A 14,777-nucleotide genomic window follows, 5' to 3' on the forward strand; every position below is an offset into this window, starting at 1 on the left:
TTTCCCTGCAGTGAAAACACATACAGGTACCGTGATTTTTGACGTTTTTTGGACAAGCAGGTGCTGAAAGGAGCCAATAATAACAGTTAAAGCATTATTTGGGATTGAAAAGATCAGAATGTAAAGGAATATAAGAAATAAAGTACAGCTTCACCTTGCATAAGGCGATAAGGGCATTCATTATTTAAGCTAGATTGCTAGAATCGCATTGCATTCGAATGTAGCACATTGAGTCGCATTGTGTCCATGGCTGGCTGGCAGTGTGCAATGATTTCTCAACATAGCTCCTTTCGGAACCTCTCCTCCTCCGCTAAGTTCAACACGTTGCATCAGCGATCCTTTCTGAACCTTATGTGTTGTTGCATGAAGAATAAGTCTTGTAACTTGTTAAATCCATTTGTAGGGTTCAGTGAGAGAGAGAAAGAGTAACGCAAGGTTAGACAAAGAGACAGACAACAAACCGAAGCGAGTCAAGTGACTCAAGCAAGCGGCGCTGTTGCCATGACTGCTAATTATAAGCTACTCTGCGCTTGATCTCCGTAAAACAAATCCGGAACTGTAGTGAAAACATGCCTTAATACTGTAATGTTGTTTCATCCTCTCTTTAAACATGAACCCTAGTGTCCCTGTTCTGTGTTTGAACACTTTGTGTGAAAATAGCAGCTCTCAACCTGCAGTCGTGTGGCGTGTTGTGAGCTATCGATTTTCTATTTTCGGTGAAGATACTGTATTTAGTGTAGAGGGACATAATTAGGGATCTAGCACTCTGATCTAACGTGGACAGTTTCTGTATGCAGATGGGCGGACCCGGAGAAACTCTCCGGGAGTCTCCGGCCAAGAGCATGTGTTCTCCTCCCCCCACCCCCCTCTGCTCCTCTGCTCAGCGCAGAGAACGCTGCTGCGTCATGACGTCAATGAATTCGGTGCTACGCCCCTCTGCATTCTGATTGGTTAGGGAAATTCTACACTTCCTCCAACAGTGATTGCCCAGGCTTATTTTTCTTCCGATCGCCAAAATAAGCCTGGGTTTCCGAGGCTAGGGACGTAGTAATGATGGTGTTTAAAGGTTATAGCAGTTTAATAGTTAGTAGCCAGCCTCTACTATCCTGTAATATTATAATAATCTGTTACACAGTTTGTTTTATCAAATTAATAACTGCTTTCTTCTGTTTAACACAAGTCAATGAAGGCCTGATCAGTAATATAAATGTAAACAAATAGCCCTGGAGAAATGTTTATTCTCTAGGTGATTAACTTACTAACACTATGGACAACATTGGTCATTTAAAGCTTATCTTCCATTTCCTCTTCATAGTTCTGTTCTTCTCTCCTCAGCGTGCCAAAGAGCTGCTGGATGGAGAATGTTCATACAGGAATGAGCCCTGTGAATCCCCCTGGTTTGATCTCTTTATCTGGGCTGTCCTACAGAACCGCAGTGACATGGCTGACATCTTCTGGGAGAAGGTAAAACACCTGATTCTCAGAGATCTTCTTTTTTTTAACACCCGGGATTCGAACTCGGCTATGTTACTTCCTCATTGAATCATGACAGCCGATGCTAACCTTATTAACTTGTAAACCTTTGACTTAATAAGCATAACATAGCAAAAAGGTCCTATCACACAAATATTTGGGGACCTAAATGTATAAACTCTGTGGACCCTGAAATTCTTGCAGCGTGCTCGTTTGTGCATGCACTCACGGGCAGCAAGAGCTGGATTGTGTCACTGGTCATCTTTGTGAAATACCGCCCGGTGTTTACTCTCGAAGCGATTGTGTTTGTATATCCGCTCCCCAACGCGGCACATTCCCAGCTGATCCAAGTGAGAGAGCGGTGCCATGGCATTAGTCCGAAGGTTCATTAGTCCGAATTTGTTAAGAATACTATGCCTAACTCTAACCCTAACCTTAACCTCGGTAACCCTAACTAAATTCGGACTAATGAACCTTCGGACTACCTTCGGACTTATGGGCAGTACCCCGAGAGAGCATGCGGCAACCGCCGTCCGTCTGTAGGGCGCTCACTCCCTCGCTCTCTCTCTCTCTCTCTCTCTATCTCTGCCGCTCCGTACATGTCAGCAGCAGCATGTGTGTTTGTGTAAAGGGAGAGAGAGGGGAGGAGCAGCTGCATTCACTGTGCTGAGAATTCTCTGTGCGACGGTGTACCGAGCGAGAATACGCGCGCAACTTTCGGGAGAGGTCGGTGGGATGTATGTAAATGAGCATGTGAAATGGCAAGTGTGGCGTGACTCTCACTCTCAAAGCGTGAGACTTGGCAGCCCTGTGATGTGTAGCTTACGTATATCTGTAACCAACCCTCTGTCTCTTTGTCTCTGTGTCCATCTGTCTGTCTGTATGTTTGTCCCTCTGTCTCTGCGTCCATCTGTGTCTGTCTTTCTGTCCATGTGTCTCTTTGTCCATCTGTCCCTCTGTATGTCTGTCCCTGTCTCTGTTTTTCTGTCCATGTCTCTTTATCCATCTGTCCCTCTGTCTTTCTGTCCATCTCCCAGGCAGAGGAGCCAGTGCTGAATGCGCTGAGTGCCTGTAAGATGCTTAAAGAGATGTCAAAGTCAAAGTTGGAAATTCAGGCCGACACCAAACTTTCCATGGAAAAGCTGGCACAGAGATTTGAGGACAAGGCGCATGGTGAGACCTTGAATAAATCATCAAACTGTGTTTGATGATTCTTAGGTTATGGCTCCTATGGAGATTCTACAACATGGAAATAAATGTTACATATAAATATTAATATATTGACATTCTAATTATTTCCAATAAATACATTGTAATGATCCTGTGTGCTGTCTTCCTTTCCTCAGGTATATTGGACTCATGTTACCATACTGATGAGAGTCTCTCCTTCAAGCTGCTCAACAGAAAGTCTCCAGTATGGGACATGAACTGCTTCCAGATGGGCATAGCTGTCGAATCACACAGCTTCTTCAAACATGATGGATTAGAGGTTGGTTCATCTCTGACTGGCTGGTTCAGCTGGTATCCTCAACTATCTTAGTTAAGGTTTCAGCCACTTTAATGACTTTAACTTCAATTATAAAATGAAAGAAGTGAGAAGCGCAACACCTATGTAGATGCACAGCGGCGTGACAGTTTACCTAACAATACTGTAGAGCTCTAGACCATTAAGTTATATAGGAGTAGATTGGAGAGTGTGGAAGGTTTAGCTAACAACACTCACTGTAGAGCTCTAGACCCTGATGTTAGATAGGAGAGTGTGGAGGGTTTAGCTAACAACACTGTAGAGCTCTAGACCCTGATGTTAGATAGGAAAGTGTGGAGGGTTTAGAGCTAACAACACTGTAGAGCTCTATACCCTGATGTTAGAGGGGAGAGTGTGAAGGGTTTAGACTAGAGCTAACAACACTGTAGAGCTCTAGACCCTAATGTTAGATAGGAGAGTGTAGAGCAGTGCTGATACGGGCGTCTACGCTGTATGCCGTAAAAAAAAGAGAAATAATCAAACCGCATATGCTTATTATATAGGTATTAATGGCAATAGCTTTGTAGGGATTTTAGATCCCTCAAATGGTAAAAAAAAAGGCTTTAATCTGATACTGCTGATATATTTGGGTTTTCATTTACGTTTTATTTCATTTTCATTCTCTTTATAAGGTGAACTGGGCATGTGCAGCCCAAAAAATACGGGTTTTTAACAGGAAATTATTAATTTTTAAAGTTAAAAAAATTGTTAAAAACAGTTCTACATGGCGGCAGAACCATTTAGGCTTGTTATATGTTGTCTTCTTACCCTACCTGGGGAGAAATAAGTTCTTTCGCAGTCACTCAAATCCTTCCGAGTCCCGTTCAATGCCCCCCCCCCATCCTGTGTGTGTGTGTGTGTGTGTGTGTGTGTGTGTGTGTGTGTGTGTGTGTGTGTGTGTGTGTGTGTGTGTGTGTGTGTGTGTGTGTGTGTCATGAACATGAAACAGATAAAACAGACTGTTCTGCTTCTCAGGCCACGCTGTCTCAGGCTTGGTGGGGTGACATGAAGAAGGACACAGCAGTGTGGAAAATCCTTCTCACCCTTTTCTGCTTTCCACTCTGCTTCACCAACCTCATCTCCTACAGGTTAGCCCCCTGCCTTACATGTTGAACACAATAATACTTGTTGTTCCATAATGCATATTGAACGTGCGTGTTTATGATGATGCTCCAACTTGCAGGGAAGATGAAGATGGGGAGGAGGAGTCAGAGCTGTTTAGAGTAAAAAGATGGCCTATGTTCTGGAGAGCTCCCGTCAGCTCATTTGTGGGAAATGCTGTGATGTACATCCTCTTCCTCTTCCTGTTTGCCTACGTGCTGCTGGTGGACTTTAAGCCACCGCCCCCCAGTGGGCCGTCCATCAGTGAATACCTGCTGTACTTCTGGGTGTTCAGCTTCTTATGTCAGGAGATCTATGAGGTGAGTGGAAGGAGCTTCTCCCTCTTATTGTATCCTGTGTTAATACACACTCCCACTGGTAGGCATACGTTGTCTTTTGAGCACTTCTAAGTTCCAACCAAAAACAGGTTTTAGCTAATCAGCCTGTAAGGCAGCCTACATGTGGTTACATGTGACGACTATATTTGCCTTGAGGGTGGGTGGACACAACATTCCTGCTACATCCAAACTGGGCACAAACACTGACACTGTTCAGGGGTCTGCCATGAAAATAGTCACATTAGTGGGAGAAATATGTAACAAAAATAGGCTAATGTGTTCACTTCCGGCAGAAAGCGTGAAAATTTGCACCTAGGGGTATTTTTGTGCGCTGAATTCAAAAATGTACGGATCCAAACACTTTTCCCATGGGACCATACAAAACTGTGAAAAGTGATGACTCATCACTAAACCATACTAAACCATAGTTTTGTGGGGTCCATTTCTAGCCTAAGGAATGTTTTTCGTGCAAAACAAATGCTTGCAATGGATTCAGAATCATGAAAACCCTAGATAGACCCCTCACATGCTACTTAAAGAAGATTTTTTGGGGGGTCTTTTTTCTCTGTATGGTAAGTGAATTAGAGCCACCAGATCCCATCGGAAAAGTGCTTGGATCCGTCAATTTTTGAATTCAGCGCACAAAAATACCTCTAGGTGCAAATTTTCACGCTTTCTGCCGGAAGTGAACACCTTTTTCAAATATTTCTCCCACGGTGCTCTGAAAGTGGGAACAGTTCTGCACACAATAATGCAGGTGTGTATACAAACATCTTGAGGGGTTCCAACTTCCGAGAGCCATTTGACATTCAGGTGTAATCTATTAGTTTGATTGATGTGTTTATGAACTTTCAGGCTTTCTTCATGCGTGACATGACTTTACGCCAGAGGATGAAGCTGTACGTGCAGAATGTCTGGAACATGTATGACCTCACTGCCATCCTTCTGTTCATTATTGGTCTCCTCAGCAGGTTGGTACAAATTATTCATTATTAGGTACTATTGTACTTCAAGCAATGTCAGAAAACAACAACAGTAAACATTGTGTGGATGACTTTGGCATAATCATCATTGATGGAGCTGAAGTGTTCATTAGACTCCTGCACCAAGCAATCATATTGGTGCAACATTATTAACATTACAACTCAATCAAGGATACGTTTGTTCGTTTCTTCTTTGAACTCTCTCAGGGAGGAGAAGTGAGAGAGCGTGCCTTGCTGTACATCTCTGGCGAATATGGTCAGCTTGCGCTCGAATGACAAAACAGCTTCCAGCATTTGCAGTGCAGTGTTTCCCCGCCCCTGGAGACTTGTATTCAGCGTGTTTAGGTGACTTGTCATATCCACCATGAAGTGCAGTTTTTCCAGCAACTCGGTATCTTCCAGTTGCGGGTAGTTCAGGTCTTTGCTTTTCAGGAATGTTTTCACGTGTTCTAAACAAGCAACAAAGCGACGCAAAACCTTACCCCTGGACAGCCATCGGACTTTGTTGTGTATCAGGAGATCGGCATATTCGCTGTCAACTTCATCTAGCAACGCACGGAACTGACGGTGGTTTAATGCTTTTGCAGTTATCTTGTTCACCATCTCGATGACACGGTTCATCACCTCCGTACACTCCGGTGGGAATGTCTGTGCACACAGTGCTTCTTGGTGCAAGATGCAGTGAAATGCAAGCAGATTTCGATCCATTGCTTTCTGTAATAAAGTCACAAACCCCTTTTGTGATCCTCTCATACTGGGTGCCCCATCTGTAGCCACTGAAATCAGGTGGTTGGTGTTTATTCCATTGTTATTTAAACACTTCAGCACAGCCTCACATATGTCCTCCCCCCGTGTTTGGCCTTTCAGTGGTATTAATTCGATCATTTCTTCTTGCGGCCCATCAGAGTTCACATACCTGCATAACAGCGCTCTGTTCAATATCGATCACATCACAGGACTCATCACAGGCAATTGAGTATGCTGGAGCTGAATTAATGTCCTTGATTTGCTGATTGGTGATGTTGCCTGCCATTGTAATGGCCCTTTCCTTCACTGTCTTTGCGGAGAGAGGCATGTCTTTAATTTTCTTTATTATCTCGGTTTTGTTTTTGAAGTCTGAAAATAGGTGCTCTGATATTTTAATGAATGAATCCTTCATGTAGTCACCATCTGTGAACGGTTTGCACGCTTTATTATCTCCCGTGTTGCAACAAAACTAGCAGCAGTTGTGGAGTTTGGAGTTGCAATCCACTTCTTAAATCTATTTTTGGTCTCCTCTGATTTCTCCAGAAGTAATGCAATCGCACTTTTTCTCTCACTCCCAACTGGGTACTGCTGCCCATGTTGCATGTCTTCCCTCGAAATGTCTTTCCACGTTACTCTTTTTGTTATTTGACAACTTCTCATTACAAAGCAAACATGCAGGCAATCCTTCTGCATCGGCAATAAAAGCAAATGATTCGGTCCAAGAACTGTTGAATGCTCTGTTCTCCTCAGCTATCTTTCTCTTTTTCCCTTTGGGATCCATGGCTCATCCATCACACACCCGCCGGTTTGTTTACAGCGGTCACCTGCCTGGCACCATGCTGAGTTGTGTGTCGCAGGCTATGACGCAAATCTTTGTCAACAGAAATGTTGAAATTTAATATTTATTCTACACATTTTTACAGCATTGGAAAACGTTAAGAATGTTTGTCCTCATACAGAAACCAATCCCCCCATCTTTTCCCATTTTCATACATTTTTTAAAAAGCTCCAGGGAGCCACTAGGGAGGCGCTAAAGAGCCGCATGCGGCCCTAGAGCCGCGGGTTGCCGACCCCCGCATAACCTGTCGCTGTGTGGACATCAGTTCATTACACTGGCTAGAGTGTCTAGAACAACAGACTCACTCCCTAGGTTCCGCTGTGGACTGAAGACTCACCTCTTCAGACTCCACCTAAACCCATAGCACTACTGTAACACTCAATGACCAAACATGAAGCTAGTTAGCATTTTTTAGTTTTTTTAGAAACGTTTTTTACTGATTAGGTGCACGGGCTACCTATGTTATTGTTTTTTTTTTTTCTAGATTGATATTCCTATGCATTTGTTATATTGTTGTCAATGTTATGACATATTATCTTGCTTATTATAGTGATGTATTATCTGCTTATTGTAAGTCGCTTTGGATTAAAAGCGTCTTCTAAATGCCTAAACTGTAAACTGTAGATGAGGGAAAATATGTAGTGGGATACCTAGTTTTGCCTGTGCAAATTCTGCAATATTGGCATGTCACAGTAGCTACTGTAATTCATTATTACTAGTAAGATGCCTAAAGGTTGAGGTCGCACCATGTCTTGTCCATCTGACCAGTGATGACGCCATTGTTTTTCTCTTAAAGGGGCCACACAATGCTTTTAATTAACAGCATGATTGAAGTAACTAGAGAGCTATGAGAAATACCGGAACCGATAATCTTCAAATCATGAAAATTGGAATCTAGCTCAAATGTATTATTTGTTTCTTTATTGTTTTTGTGTGCTTCAGGATGTTTGAGTGGTCCTATGAGTTTGGAAGATGTGTCCTTTGCATCGACTACATGATCTTCACACTCCGTCTCATTCACATCTTCGCTGTTCACAAACAGATGGGACCAAAAATCATCATTGTTGGCAAGATGGTAAGATATAAGACAATGTTCTTTTATCACGCTGCGAGGGTGGCTTTGGTCACTGATATTATAATGAATTCTAGCCCATTTTATGACCTCTCCCTTCGCTCTACCTTGGGAGCTAGAGTGGAGGGAGAGGTCACAGACAGTCTAAATAAACACTAAATATCTTGTTTCAGATGAAAGATGTCGCCTTCTTCCTTATCTTCCTGGGGGTGTGGATAGTGGCATATGGAGTTGCCACTCAGGGGCTGCTGTATGACTACGATCCCAACCTATATCGTATCTTACGTCGAGTGCTATACAGACCTTACCTCTACATCTTTGGAGATTTGAATCTTGAGGAAATAGATGGTGTGTGTGTGTGTGTGTGTGTGTGTGTGTGTGTGTGTGTGTGTGTGTGTGTGTGTGTGTGTGTGTGTGTGTGTGTGTGTGTGTGTGTGTGCGTATTCTGCACAAAATGTTACACAGCTTTAACAGCTTTAGAGCAATGGTTACTGTCACATTATAGAGATTTAACTTGATAACTACAACATTTTGTTTTAATGATATATTGTATACATCACTTACAATACCTTAAAATGCCATCACCCATTAACTTGTCTTAAGTGTAAATCTTAATTTCATCTTGAGACTTATATGCTGACTATTGTCAGTTGTTAATGTATTATTATAATATTACTACTACTAATAATAATAATGCTGTTATTTTAATCAAAGTGGGATTACATTGGGACATGGCCGACAACTGCACTTCCAATGACACAGAGATAGAGGGCGGTGCTGAGCCATGCAGGAACGAGTACTGGCTGAGTAACTGTCTGGTGATCATCCTGCTGGTGGTTTTCCTGCTGGTCACCATCATACTGCTCATCAATCTGCTCATAGCCATGCTCACGTAAGTTCCCTGTTGTATCTGTAAGCCACCTTCCTTCTGTCTGTATGTCTGTCTGTCTGTCTGTCTGTCTGTCTGTCTGTCTGTCTGTCTGTCTGTCTGTCTGTCTGTCTGTCTGTGACTTCATTAATGTTACTCTGTGTCTCTTGCTTTCCTGAACTCAGCTCTTCTCTCCTCTCATCATCTCTGATCTTAACTTCTACATTTCATCACCTTAACATCACTTCTCATCAGTAGTCCACTTCATGCCATAATGTGAACCCGTAAATGTTGTGTATGGAATGGATCCCCAGCATTTAGAAACTGCCGGATGCTAACGTGCTAACCTTTAGGCTACAGACAGTATTTCAGCAATAGTCCAAACACATTGGAATGCTGATCGGGTGAGATTGAGTGTATCTGGAACCCGAATTTGCATATTTGCAAGATAGTGGCTTTGTGAAAACTTTTAACACTTTTGGCAAATTTGGTGTAGATTTTTTTTTAGCATTACATTTCGGGGTCACATTGAAGTGTTTCGATTTATGATTAAATCTATCTTGAACAATATAGCTTTTTACCAATATGACCACTATCGCCCAAAACATATTCAACATCAGTAGATAGATCAGAAGATACCCAGTAACGAGTAGTGTAAGGTATTAAGGGAAACACACCGGACACGGAGGTGGTGTGGACGCGGAGGCGGTGTGGACGCGGAGGCGGTGTGGACACGGCGCGTCAAAACATACAGCCCCATTATTTTCAATGAACTAACCCACACCGGTGGCGTCAGACGCGTGTAGGCGCGGGTCTGCCGCCCCTTCTGTCGCACCGATACGCCGCTGTTCTATTTTTCCAGCGTTCAACGAGAAGGCAGTCATACGGCCGGGAGCCGTGAGGGCGAACAGACCTGTAACCATCACGGCACGCTTACATCATGAGTGGATTAAACAAACAAGCTCTGGTCCATAGAGAGTTCTCGTTAACCTTATGTGCTCAGCCTCTCGCCTGTTAATAAATAAAACTACACTTTGACTCACCAAAACAGTTTTAGGGAGTTGAAAGCCTACTTTCCTTAGTGGGAACACCAAGTTAGAGCCCCCCACCTTACGTCTAAAATACACTTTTTTGCCAGAATATAGAAAAGAAAATATTTATTATGTATGGATAATATAGGCAGGGGTCTTCGACAGGGGGTCCAGGACCCCTAGGGTCCTCAGAGTTACTACAGGGGGTCTATCTTTAGCTGAATTCCAATCCGAAGGGTTCGCACTTTGAAGTGCGCATTTGAAGGGCTATGACGTCACTGGGCCACGCCAAATAGCAATCTACAAGCTCACAATGCGTTGCGTTGCGACGCATTGTGAGCTTGTAGATCTGTGACCAGTGACGTCATAGCCCTTCAAATGCGCACTTCAAAGTGCAAACCCTTCGGATTGGAATTCAGCTTTTGTGTGATAGGACCCTTTTCTTTTATTTACATTAGGCCTACTACTGACTTAAACCCTATATCCCTTATGTCCCTTATATCCCCTATGTCCCAATGCAGAGCAGCAGAACTAAAAGCCAACAAAAGATTTATTTACAAAGAATCTCTGTACCCTTTTTTCTTGTTGCCCTTCTTTTCCTTATATAAAGCAAAGACTATTACATTTCACGACGTCCTCCTGTGGAATTATTTATTTTGAACATAGTTAATCTACAGAGGGACATAGCTAGGAACGGATAAAGCGACTCTTTGGAGATGCTGTACCACTGCTCAAAAAACACACTCCATATGATGAGTGCAAGATCCAATCAACCCTGAATATGATTTAATAGTTTGTTGTTTTGTCCCTTTAACCCTCCATGCAGCAACACCTTCGAAAAGGTGCAGGAGAAGAGCGACCACTACTGGATGTTCCAGCATTACAACCTCATCGAAGAGTACCGGTCCCGTCCTGTTTTGGCTCCTCCTTTCATCATCCTCTCCCATCTTCATCTCTTCTTCTCTTTTTTGAAGAAGATATTACACAGGGAGCCTCTCAAGGATTCGACAGATGGTCAGTATTTGATTTGGATCAAATGCAACAGAACATTTTATCTTTATCTTATTGTGTGATTTGATCACTGTGTGAAGTCTTGAACAAAGGAGAATCATTGCTAACTGTCTTTTATTGTGAGCACCTGTATGTATGAATTCATGAATGCACACACAGGTTTACAATGATCCACAAATTATGAATCGTTCTTGACCTAATTTGATTTGATTGAGGGACATGTCGATTTAAAAAGAAAAAGTGTAACTCTGGAAAATTGGCCTGTTATAGTGCCACCATGAGGCTGATTTCAAAAATTTGAAGTGGCATTTCTTCCTCATCCTAGTGGGAACGTGTGTGCGCAATTTCATGTTAATTGCACTCTGCGTTTGTGATTTGAGGCATTTTGTCCAAAACGGACCAATCTTACAAATTTTGAAAGCCAATCTCAGCCAATCAGGATGGAATATGGACAATCAGAGAGATCCATGTCGATCACATGACTGTAGAGATACTGTCTACCGATTTGCGTGATTTTTGGACAAAATCTGTAGGAGTACTGGCCAAAGGGTAGTTTTGCACAAATTGGCCTCCTGGTGGCGCTAGAACAGGCCCATGTGAAAATGTGGGGCAGAGGTTCTGAATTGGCATCCAGGGAGTGTGCTTACAAAGTTTGAAACTGATCGGTGGAGTTATAGGTAAAACCACGAATCAGCCTGACAAAGTGCCACCATGAGGCTGATTTGAAAAATTTGAAGTGGCATTTCTTCCTCGGCCTAGTGGGAACCTGTGTGCGATTTCATGTTAATTGCACTCTGCATTTGGGATTTGAGGCATTTTGTCCAAAATGGACCAATCTTACAAACTTTGAAAGCCAATATCAGCCAATCAGGATGGAATATGGACAATCAGACAGATCCGTGTCAATCACATGACTGTAGAGGTGCTGTCTACCGATTTGCGTGACAAAATCTGTAGGAGTAGTGTACAGAAATGTGTTTTGCAAACATCGGCCTCATGGTGGCGCTGAACAGGGCCATGTGTGTGCTCATTTTGGCAGCGTCCGGGCCAACGGCGCCGGAGATTAGTTGGTAACAAACTCGGAGGACGGACGGACACACGGACGCACGCACGGACAGGGGCGAAAACATACTCTCCCCCTGCCTTCGGCTGGTGGAGACAAAAACATGTATATTTCCATTCATGTGATGGTTAATGGGTTTGACCGGGGAGGGGTTAATGAATGATTGATGCCACCAGAATCTATAAATCTAGAGGGTGTGGTATAGGGGGAGGAGGGACCAAACAAGGTTAACGGAAGGAAAGATGAGATCTCCTTGTCGGCGCCAGTTTATAAATATGTTTTTAACAGTAAAGTAGGCTGCATTTGAGCATCAAAGAATCTCAATAACAGCGGGGAAGTAACGTGCTGTTGCTGCTGTGGGGATACGAGAGCTGGACACATGAACGAGTAGAGAATGTGAGAATTCTACAGGCTGTTATCGGTTGCCAATGACGGCACTGGTGGTGTCCATCCATCCTTCCATCTTCCACCATCTGGAAATCAGGTCGTGGGGGTAACAGTTCCAACAGAGTTTTCTAGAATTCTCTATCCTGAGCAACTTCCTACACTCCTTCCAGGAGTATACCAAGGTGTTCCCAGGCCAGTGTGGAGATAAAATCCTTCCATCTGGTCTTTGGTCTGCCACAGGGTCTCCTCCATGTGGGACGTGCATCGAGGACCTTCCTATAGGAAGGCGCTCGGGGGGCATCTTACTCCTTTCCAAGCGTAAGAGCAGCGGTTCTACTCCAAGTCTCTCTCGGGTGACTGAACTTCTCACCCTATTTTTTCTTTTTTTTTAACAATATATTTATTGAGTTTTTTTTCCTTTTTACAGAGAACATTCAAACATATATATTTTTTTACAAACATAAAACAAAAACAATCCCGTAACAAAACCACAAAACAAGGGGGACACCAGCCACCCGTCTGAGAAAACTCATTTTGTCCACTTGTATGCGATCTTATACTTTCGGTCATGACCCACACTTCATGACCATAGGTGAGAGTAGGAACGAAGATTGCTCGTTAGACAGAGAGCTTTGCCTTCGGCTCAACTGTTCTTTTTTTCTTCACCACAGTGCTATCTATTTCTGCTGCCGTGCAGAACCGTTTATTTTACAAAATAATAATAATAATAACAGGGGTTGACACTAAGGTCTCAGAGGCACTTGCCCGTCGGGCAAGTACAGGTCATGTTCTACTTGCCCTCAGGTCTTGGCCACTGCCCCCCCCCCCCCCCCACACACACACACACACAGAAAAAAATAAAACTATCATAGACTTGGTTGCTTGTTTCTCTCTCAAAAACAAAACCTGGCAACATTGGGTGATCAGATTCAGAGAAGTCTTTATCTTAGCACAGAATGCTAACAAGCAGGCTGCAGTGGACACACATGCTGCTCATGATTAAATGCATTTATGTAGCGCAATATTGTGGATATGTGTGGCTGGCTACCAACAGGGAGGAAACATCAGAAAAGCACTGTTGATAGCACGGAAAATAGACGCTTAGCACGGAAAATAGACGATTCGCGGAAATTTTATAGCGCTTCTTCAGCTGCCTTTGCTATAGATTTCAGCACTTTTGCGGGAATTGCATGGTGCCCTGTGCTTCAGCACATAAAGCGTGTGCATTAATCTGGCCATTCTTTAGCATGATCAGCCCGCTAAAAAGGCCATAATTTGGGCCCCCAGCGACCTCGATGACCTGACGGTTGCTTGTCTCCCGATTAGGGAGTCTTACTGGTGTGTCATAGGTGTAATACTGTAATTGCGACTGTCAGGTTGCAGTTACTATCAAAATATCAGTCTGTCACATGTCAGATGTCACACTTTTGCCCTTCTCATATCTCCACAAATGTTGCCCTGATCCATGCCAAAATTTGTACACACACTCCTTGCCTTCCAAACCACTACCTCCACCCACGATTTCTCACATGGCCCTCTTCTAGTGCCACCATGAGGCCGATTCTTGCAAAACACATTTTTGGACACTGCTCCTACAAATTTTGCCCTAAAATCACACAAATCGCCACACACTTAATCTACACTCATGTGCATGCATCTGTCCCATATAGCGCTCCTACAGATTTTGCCCTAAAATCATGCAAATCGGTACACGGTATGTCTACACTCATCTCATCAACATCGATGTATCCCATATAGAGCCACCATCAGGCCGATTTTTTCAAATACATTTTTGGACACTGCTCCTACACATTTGCCCTAAAATCACGCTGCGACCTGACGGTCGCTTATCTCCCGATTGGGTAGTCTTACTGGTAGTGTAATATTGTAATATGTGTGATAGTGTAATAGTGTAATAAGTCTAATAGTGTAATAGTGCATTACGTGTAATATTGAAATAAATTGGACAGTGTAATAGTGTAATAGCGCAAAAAATGTAATAGTGTAATATTGTAATATTGTAAAATGTAATAGTATAATAGTGTAATAAAGCAATATTTGTAACTAGTGTAATGATGTAACAGGTTTAATAGTGTAATAGGTGTGATAGTGTAATAGTGTAATATGTCTAATAGTGTAATAGCGCATTACATGTAATGTTGAAATAAAGGTGATAGTGTATTAGCACAATAAGTGTAATATTGTAATAAGTGTAATAGTGTAATATAATAATTTTGCAATTGTGCTCACCAAGCGCATGGGCCCACCTGGACCTCCCGGAAATAGAAATCTCCAGTTTGGGATATCCATGATCCATATTCCAATAAACTTCCATCTTTA

The 14,777-nt window shown here is 42.9% G+C and overlaps 1 protein-coding gene across 1 annotated transcript in view; it reads left to right on the forward strand.

The window, feature by feature from the left end:
* Positions 1 to 14,577, forward strand: part of LOC308291020 (transient receptor potential cation channel subfamily M member 4-like) — a gene marked incomplete at both ends in the record, with an annotated part of 32,707 nt that extends 18,130 nt beyond the window's left edge. The window contains 11 exons of the mRNA XM_080732935.1: positions 1,336 to 1,464; positions 2,511 to 2,646; positions 2,820 to 2,962; positions 3,974 to 4,086; positions 4,182 to 4,419; positions 5,293 to 5,408; positions 7,948 to 8,080; positions 8,251 to 8,425; positions 8,792 to 8,969; positions 10,803 to 10,990; positions 14,573 to 14,577. Coding sequence (XP_080589061.1) covers positions 1,336 to 1,464; positions 2,511 to 2,646; positions 2,820 to 2,962; positions 3,974 to 4,086; positions 4,182 to 4,419; positions 5,293 to 5,408; positions 7,948 to 8,080; positions 8,251 to 8,425; positions 8,792 to 8,969; positions 10,803 to 10,990; positions 14,573 to 14,577 — 1,554 coding nt within the window. The remainder of the gene's footprint in view (positions 1 to 1,335; positions 1,465 to 2,510; positions 2,647 to 2,819; positions 2,963 to 3,973; positions 4,087 to 4,181; positions 4,420 to 5,292; positions 5,409 to 7,947; positions 8,081 to 8,250; positions 8,426 to 8,791; positions 8,970 to 10,802; positions 10,991 to 14,572) is intronic.
* Between the last annotated feature and the right edge of the window lie 200 nt (positions 14,578 to 14,777).

Source organism: Nannobrachium achirus, assembly GCF_963921795.1.
Source record: "Nannobrachium achirus genome assembly, chromosome: 9".
Taxonomy (NCBI): Eukaryota; Metazoa; Chordata; class Actinopteri; order Myctophiformes; family Myctophidae; genus Nannobrachium; species Nannobrachium achirus.